General features: G+C 35.0%; 1 protein-coding gene across 1 annotated transcript; it reads left to right on the plus strand.

Moving 5' to 3' along the window:
• The first annotated feature begins 1,345 nt into the window (after nucleotides 1-1,345).
• On the plus strand, nucleotides 1,346-7,207 carry LOC131005000 (glutamate receptor 2.8-like). The gene is made up of 5 exons (XM_057931777.1): nucleotides 1,346-1,711; nucleotides 4,210-5,522; nucleotides 5,655-5,976; nucleotides 6,116-6,504; nucleotides 6,586-7,207. Exons 1-5 carry the CDS (start codon nucleotides 1,396-1,398, stop codon nucleotides 7,078-7,080), a joined length of 2,835 nt encoding a protein of 944 aa, XP_057787760.1. The 5' UTR covers nucleotides 1,346-1,395; the 3' UTR covers nucleotides 7,081-7,207.
• Nucleotides 7,208-8,684: the final 1,477 nt, after the last annotated feature.

The following is an 8,684-nucleotide window of genomic DNA, read 5'->3' on the forward strand; positions in this document are numbered from 1 at the left end:
AAAATGGCACGTTGGACATATCTCGGACGTTCAAGTGAAAAGGCTAATTGCCTGTAAATTCAAAACGGTTTTAGGAATTCGAGAATTGAACTTTAACTTCTTTTTTTCTTCGAATACATAACCTTTCATTTTTTCTAATTTTGGTTTGGCCATCGGTTTTTTTCCAATTTTAATTTGACCTGGCTATTGGAGATGATACGCTGGACACATCAAACGATCAAATAAAACGATGTTATTTTATGTAAAATTAACAAGATAAATCGCTATAATACTAAAAAGAAATAGAATAATACTGAAAAAAAATCGTTATTTTCAATATAGATTTGTGAATTTGATTAAAATAGTGAAAGAGAGAATTAAAAAAAAAATGTAATTATTTTATTTCCTTTCAGTATTATAGCGATTCACCTCACTTTTTTTTAGGCGTACGTGTTCCATCTCACTCTTAATTTCTAACTTCAATCCAATGGAAACAGTTTCAATTTAATTAGCTCAGTTAATTTTGTGTTGAAAAGTCAATAATTGACCAATTTACCAAAATTTGGCAAAAATAAGAACTTAATGTCCCCCACCCCGATGGGCGATGTCTACCCTATACATGTCAACTTCATATCTCATCCTATTTATTGGCGATCTCTCAGCTTAATTTCTATGAAGTTTCCTATCATATCCTAACTTCATATCCCAAAAACTCATTATATATTTTATTTTAACTATAACCTCGTTAACAACTATACCAAATAAAATCCAAGTCGAGTGTGTATTACATTAGTGATAAAGTGGTTAATACATTAGCACAAACACTCATGTAAAATCGGTTTCACAATAACACAACTTCAACATACAAATGACACTGTAATATTTTATATAAAGTGTCATTTGTATGTTGAATGTTGAAGTAATGTCATTGGAAATGTTAAAGTGTTATTTGTATATATGTTGAAGTAGTGTCATCGGAAAATTGGTTTCATCGTGATTGGGCATTTTAAGTGGATTGTTGCATTCTATCAACTGTCCTCCCAGCAGCCGTGAACATTTTCATTCAAATGAATATATTGCAAGGGGTATGTGTTGATCTAACACTAGATTGATTAATGTTTGAAGTCAAAGATTTTAGGTTCTAATCTAATGCAGCGTGATTTTAAAATTTCATAGCATTACAATTACTAAAAACGAGAAAAAAACAAAAAAAATCCAAGTCGAGAAAACACGACTTAAAGCCTTAGATTCCAAGAAAACCTTACGAGTTACGTGCAATAATCCATAACTACGTAAAACAAGTTTCTTCTATATATGTTGAATCCTTCAACATCGCGTTAATTCCTTTCAAATTTATTGCATAGAATCCATCACATCTTTTCTCTATTTATAAAATCTCAAGTAGGTGACATTACGATGGAAAGAAAACCAATGGCCATGATAATTAACAATATTATTCATCGCTGTCATCTCTTCAGAATCAATATTCTGATATTTTTCTTGCTGTTTGATAGCTACGCCTCTGCTGCAAAAAACAAAACTTCGGAAGGCTCACAGCCTTCGGCCATCCCCATTGGCGTAGTTCTTGACGTGAACTCGCCGATGGGATTCATGGCGGATTCGTGCATGAAAATGGCGGTAGCGGATTTTTACGAAAACCATCCAAATTATGCTACAAGGTTGCAGCTGCACACCAGAAATGCAGAGAGCATTCTTGATGCTAACTTTGCAGGTACGCCGCTGTGACGGAAAAAAATAAAATTACTAGTAATATATATATATATTTTGTTGCTATATAAATTGAAGCTTGTTTTGATTGAATTTGAGCATAAAAAAATGTATGTGATTTTTGAGGTGTTTGGGTTAGCTACCTCTTAATTTCGTGATGAGGTGGGAAAGAGCATCTTCAGCTGAGTCAAAAGTCAACTACAAAAATTATTAATTTCAAAGTAAAGCCTAAAGGTTTGACCGTTTGATTGAAGCTAAAATATATTACTACAAAATTTGACTTTCTAAACTAGTCATGATATGGGACGGATGTGACCTATAGGATCTTTTTACATATATATTTATTTAAAAAAGGTGCGATTGCGAAATGTAAAACGTGACACTACGTTTTTCTTCCGCAGATGTCCGAAAAACTAAAAAGATAAATAAATGGAACTACATATATAGAGTTTTTATTTTGAAACTGTTGGTACTTTTTTTTTTTTTTTTAGTTTTGAATTTGTTGTAGTTTGAAGAGGGTAAACGTGACATGTTCGATTTTGTGATTTCATAGGGATTATAGTGAAAATGTCGCTGAACCTCAACGAGAATCTATATATATATATATATGAAACACCAATTTTTGTTCTCGTCAATTTTTCTCATTCCCTCCACTATGCATTTTTTTCCACATTTTCTCTCTCCTCTCTCTATCACAAGTTTTGTTTTTTTCACTATTTTTTTTCATACAATTTCTCTCTCTTCTACTCTCTCTTTCATACTTGAGTGATTTTCTTAAAAAAAAAATGATACTCCGTATATGAAAAGATATTCTATATGTATCTTAAATTAAAGATAATGACAAGATTTTTAATTTGGTATAAAAATCATAAAATATGAATTTAAAACAAATAAGTTATTATGATTAAAAAATTTATGATAATTATTTTTCTCTCTCTCTTCTTTCTTTTTCTCTATTCTTTTATATTTTTATCTCTTCCTTTTTTGCACTATTATTATTGTTGTTATTATATCGTAATTGTTTTATTGTAATTTAATAATTGTTGTTATTATATATATTTTTTTCTCTCTCCCTCTTTACTACAAAAAATCTTTTATCTTTCCTCTTTTGATAAAAAATTAATTTAGAATGAATAAGTTATGATTATTTAAAGTTTTAAAATATAGTATTTTGTTCTTTCCTCTCTATTTTAATGAGTGTTAATTTTCTCTTTAATGACATGTTTACTTTTTTCTATTATATTAATTTAATTATTTTTCTTTTTTTCTTTTTTGTATTTTTAGATAAAAATAAGTAAATACCATGTGTTTGTGTTTACATATATTTTTTAAATTATAATAGTTTAAATGTAATAGAGGTGAAGGAATATATATTGGTTCATTTTATAACTCTTTTTTAAAAATAATTTTTTTGTATTAATGTTAATATAACTTTGTAGATGAAATTATTATACTCCCTCCGTCCACGAAATGAGTACTCATATTTCCTTTTTCGTCCGTCCACGAAATGAGTATCCATTTCCCTTTTTGGCAAGTGTACCCCACACATCTCTTTAATTAATACACTCAAAAAGTGGGACCCTTAAACTATTCACACTACACTCCATATAGTTCTTAAAACCCGTGCCGTCCACAAATGGGTACTCATTTCGTGGACGGAGGGAGTATATATTAAAAAAATATAATTTCAAATATTTTTTTATATTTGTGAATTATTTATTTATTATGATGCATCATACTTTATAATTATAATAAAGTATAATGCTAATTTTCATTATCAAATAATTATTAATTATTTAATAACTATAATTGTCATTACACTTTATACGTTGAAAATTTACGTTTTCAAATCCATAATTTTATTGAGTAATTGATGTCGTTTAATTTTGATACTTGCCGTGCATCGCACGGGAGATCGTTCTAGTCCAAAACAGTTAGTATTTGCCAATTGAAACCCTGCATTTTACATCCGCTTGGCTTTTATTTATAGGTGGTGTTGCGATGGCGGTTGTGTTGTGTGTTGAAGGTGGTAGAAATGGTGGATGTCAGATTTATTAGTGTTTATTTTCCTATCCTAATATGTGCATGCTGATATATTTACGAATTCTGTGGAAGTTGTTTGATAATTTTGTATTTTTATGAATGATTAATCTAATAATTGATTGATGCATCAATAATGTATTAGTGCTCGTTTGGTTCAAGTAGAGGAATGGAAATGGAATGGAATCAAATAAAGGAGTGGAATGGTAACAATAACCATTACTTTTATTGAGTGTTTGGTTTAACAATGAAAAGGAATCATTAGTAAGGGATTCCCTTTCTTTTGTTTCCCCTCTATTTTAAGGGGTAACAAATTGGGTGATTGGAATACCCTCAAGTAAGGGTAATGATTATCCCATTACTCAAACCAAACAACAAGTAATGGATTCAATTACTTGATTCCCTTTCCAATCTCTAAAAACACCCAACCAAACGTCGGCTTAATCTGCGCTTGTTATGCAGTTGTAGAGCTACTGAAGCAGGAAGTAGTGCAAGGAGTTATAGGACCACAGAGATCAACAGAAGATACATTCTTTGCAGAACTCGGCCAAAATGTTCGCGTGCCGATTATCTCCTTCGCTTCAAGTAGCTCAGCAACTTCCTACACAGATAACCACTACTTCATCAGGGCTACCCCTGACGACGCTGTGCAAATGCAGGCTCTTGCAGCCATTTGCAAGGGCTTCCAGTGGTCAGAATTGGCTATTCTGTATGAAGACACAGATTCTGGCAGTCACTTTGTTTCTCTTCTAAACAAGGAATTCCAAAAGGCTGATATTGGACTATCATATATGGTGGCTATCCCAAATTCAGCAGATGATAAAGATATATTGAAAGAACTCAACAAGTTGGCAACGAGGCAGACGAGGGTGTTCTTGGTGCACATGAACCTTGCCCTTGGCAACCGTTTGTTCCCTCTTGCTAAAAGAGCAGGGGTCATGAGTGAAGGGTATGCATGGATCATCTCGAATAGTCTATCAATCTTCATGGAATCCATGGATTCTGCCACCCATGATTCTATGGAAGGAGTTATCGGCATTAGACCTTACTTGTCACGCTCAAAAGACCTTGAGAGTTTCCGAGGAAGGTGGAAAAGAAATGTGACTTTGAGCAGCTCTACTGGTTCATTTATGGAACTAAATGCTTACGGTTTGTGGGCTTATGATGCGGTCACCGCATTAGCAATTGCAATGGAAAAGATAAATTCTTCCATCTTGAATGCGAGCGCATCCATAAATGTAAGACAGAAAAATTTGAGTGTCTCAACATTTGGGCCCGAACTTCTCAAGAAACTGTCAAGTATCAAATTTAGAGGCTTGAGTGGGGACTTTGAATTGGTTGATGGGAAGCTGAAGCCTTCAGCGTTTGAGATATTCAATGTGATTGGAAGTGGAGAGAAAACTGTAGGATTTTGGACGCCGGACAGAGGAATAGTAAGAGATATGGGCACAAGTGGATCGACAAGTTACTCAACATCAGCAAACGAACTCAAAAGTATCGTGTGGCCTGGAGATTCTCTTACACGACCAACGGGTTGGGCTATTCCTACATCTGGGAACCTCAGAGTTGGAATTCCATGGAAGCATGGATTCATAGAATTTGTTGATGCAATAGATCTTGGAGATGGCCATGTAAATGCGTCTGGATTTTCTATAGATATTTTCTTGGCTACCCTCGAGGCACTACCTTTTCGCATCAATTATGAGTTCCGCATCTACAATGATACCAAAGATATTAATTGGAGTTATGATGACATGCTACACAAGATACCTGAGGTAATTTTGATCTTCCAAATTGTGTCACGTTTCTTTTGTTTCTTACTGCATATTAGCTATGGTAAAAACTGCATTGTGCTTGAACAAAAGGCTTCCTTTTCCATTCTGTTTCCCTTTCTATTCTGAAAATAGGAATTTGATATGGTGGTGGGGGATACAACGAATTGGGCTCCAAGGGCAGAATATGTTGATTTTTCGCTCCCCTATTCTGAATCAGGAGTCGTCCTAGTGGTTAAAAACAGGAAGGCGTTTGACATGTGGATTTTTGTTAAGCCCCTAAGTTGGGATCTCTGGTTGGCGATCATTGTGGCATGCATTGTGATGGGAATAGTTCTTCTCGTGTTGGAACGCCGCGTGGGCGTGGCTAGCAGCGGAACAGATTCCATGAGAGCACCCAAGGAGAAGTCTGGAATGGTTTATTGGTCTCCAGTTGCAGTTCTTGCTTTCCCTGAAAGTAATACTTTCTTCTTTTACTGAACTCTACGAGCTTTCAAAACATGCAAACATATCTATCCACATTGTGGAATAAATGCCCTTATTTTTTTAACTTTTTGCCCAATATCAAGATTCAAGAGTATAAATATTTTGTACAGGAAATATGGTGTCAAATAGCTGGTCTGCTCTGGTCTTGGTGTTTTGGTTGTTCATGGCGTTCATACTAATGCAGAGCTACACTGCGAACTTGTCAGCTATTCTGACTGTGGATCAATTGAAGTTTGCGTTTTCAGATAATTACTATGTAGGCTGCCAGGATGGTTCCTTCATGAAAAGATTCCTGATAGATCAACTACACATTAGTGCTTCAAGGCTCAAGAGTTATGCATCAGCCGAAGAATACCATGAAGCTATGACCTTGGGGAGCAAAAACGGAGGCATAGACGCCATATTTGATGAGATCCCTTACATGAAAATTCTTCTCAACAAATATGACAACCAATACAAAATGGCCGGACCAACATACAGGACCGGTGGTTTTGGCTTTGTAAGCTTTTCCTCTCTCAACTCTCCAAGTTAGTCTCCCAATTTGGTTCATATTATGAGAGGCATTGTTGTGAGATTTCAGGCATTTCCGAAGGGCTCTTCTTTAGCTGCGCATTTCTCAAAGGCGATCTTGGATGTTACTCAAGGCTCAAACATGACAGAGATTGAACAAACGAATTTCGGACCTGGATACTCTTCCCAAGATCCACTTTCCTCGACCATCTCACAAGGGACCTCCAGTCTTACTTTCCACGAGTTTGCAGGGTTGTTCCTGGTTATAGGATCCGTAACACTAATAGCTCTGTTCTGCTCAGAAACACCAATTGGACGAACATTCACCACCAAAACCAGACAATTTGTACACAATTGCATCAATTTTAGGAGTTCAAGAATTAATCCCGCGGAGGATTCTAGTGTTACTGGAGAATCATCAGAAGGCGGAGCCGAGGATATTCACGAATCAGTGCAGAATAATGTGGTCACCTCTCCTTCCCCTCCACATGGTGAGGTAGAAATGCATGAAATAGGCCTCAGTGATGAAATTCCTACTGCTTCAAAATTCAGGAGCAAGAACTGACTAATTCATATATACAAATGTATTAAAGCTATAGTAACTTAAGAGAAACAGTGGGAAATGAAAATGTAATTATATGTTTGTAAATTGTAACTGTCACTTGCCTTAAGCGGTTTTCACCTTTACATAATTCCTTGTTATTCTTGTTGGTTTCTCAGATTTTGAATGTCAACATTTTTTTTTTGCATACAAATAACAAAGTTCTCCTTTGCATACAAAGACCTCTATTCAATTGTGACCTATGTATATTGAATTTTGCAATTCCACTTGAAATTTGCTACTATATACATCCTCATCCACTTCTAGATAAATGATATAGTGTGTTTCCGTTAACATAGTTTTGGAAGAGTTTTTTGTTTAGTAGCTGAGTGGAACCGTAGAAATGTAAAATCATAATATGAGTTTTTTTCCAAAAAAATTTGGAAGTCTGACTAGAGATTTTATTTGAATATTCTTGGTGGTCGAAAGCTATGGTCAATATGATTTTCTGATTCTAGGACAAATTATTAAGTAGAGGAAAAGTCACGATGCTTAATGTTCCCAATTTCATTCTTGTTATATGTATATTTACGGTTGTGTTGAGAGCATAAGAGTGAATTATGAGGGTGGTTTTAGAAGTGAATAGATATGGCAGTTTCAGACTTCAAATTACCAAATAAGATTGCAACTACACAAGAAGGATGCTTTATGTTAATTCTGCCGTATGCTTTATTTTTTTTCTCTCTTCATAGTATTAGAGAGTCCTTCTCAGCATTGACTTAATCACCCTGTTAGCGGTAGCATTCTGGAATGTCCACAATCGTATATAGCATTGTTTAAATCCAGTGAGAGACTTACTTGATTGAGGAGACATTGTTATTAATATAAAATGGGATGAGAGTACATGATTTTGGGTGGCTTCTGTAGAAAGTGATCATGTAGCTTACCAATATCATGAATTTTCTCACATTCGTCTCCTTTTCACATTATTCTTCTCTACATATTTCATATCACAATATTCAAGCTCATGTGTGAACTCGACTCAAACCAAATGCAAATACTAGTCATTACGGGCGGTAGTTCTGGACAAGAACTCATCTTTCGAACTCTAGTAAACTTGTGCATGGATATGCCGACTTCCGATTTCTACTCATCGCGTTCAAAATTATGAAACGAGATTGCAACTGATCATGAAGGAGATGGACTCCGGTAATAACGCGCTTGATCATAATTGGCAAGAAATGAAACACAGGCCACTGGATTTGCAATAGATGTCTTCCTCCAAGCACTGATCCAGTTGCCTTTCTCGGTCAACTAACACATTTGTTGCATTAATTGTAGCACAGGACAAATTTTGGATTTCGACATTATTCTCCAGAACAAATTGAAGGTAATGCAATCGCGACATAATAACTATTTTTGGTTGAGCTCAAACCAAGTAGCGTTGTTTTGATGAATCTCATTCAGTTGGCTTGTTCCATGTGATTACAGGATATTTGTGGCGGATACTACAATTTGGGCACCACGAGCAGATTATATGGATTTTCTCGCCACCATATTCAGAATCAGGGATTGTTCTGGTAGTGAAAAACAAGAAACCATTTGCCCTTGAGATGGGGTGGCAATTG

This window comes from Salvia miltiorrhiza, chromosome 1, assembly GCF_028751815.1.
Source record: "Salvia miltiorrhiza cultivar Shanhuang (shh) chromosome 1, IMPLAD_Smil_shh, whole genome shotgun sequence".
Classification (NCBI taxonomy): Eukaryota; Viridiplantae; Streptophyta; class Magnoliopsida; order Lamiales; family Lamiaceae; genus Salvia; species Salvia miltiorrhiza.

Excerpts from the sequence above, each read along its gene's own strand:
- LOC131005000 (XM_057931777.1), top strand. The coding sequence starts at position 1,396 with ATGGAAAGAAAACCAATGGCCATGATAATTAACAATATTATTCATCGC. Across the intron at positions 5,523-5,654 it reads TGCTACACAAGATACCTGAG|GAATTTGATATGGTGGTGGG; the intron begins GTAATTTTGATC and ends TTCTGAAAATAG. Across the intron at positions 6,505-6,585 it reads GGACCGGTGGTTTTGGCTTT|GCATTTCCGAAGGGCTCTTC; the intron begins GTAAGCTTTTCC and ends GTGAGATTTCAG.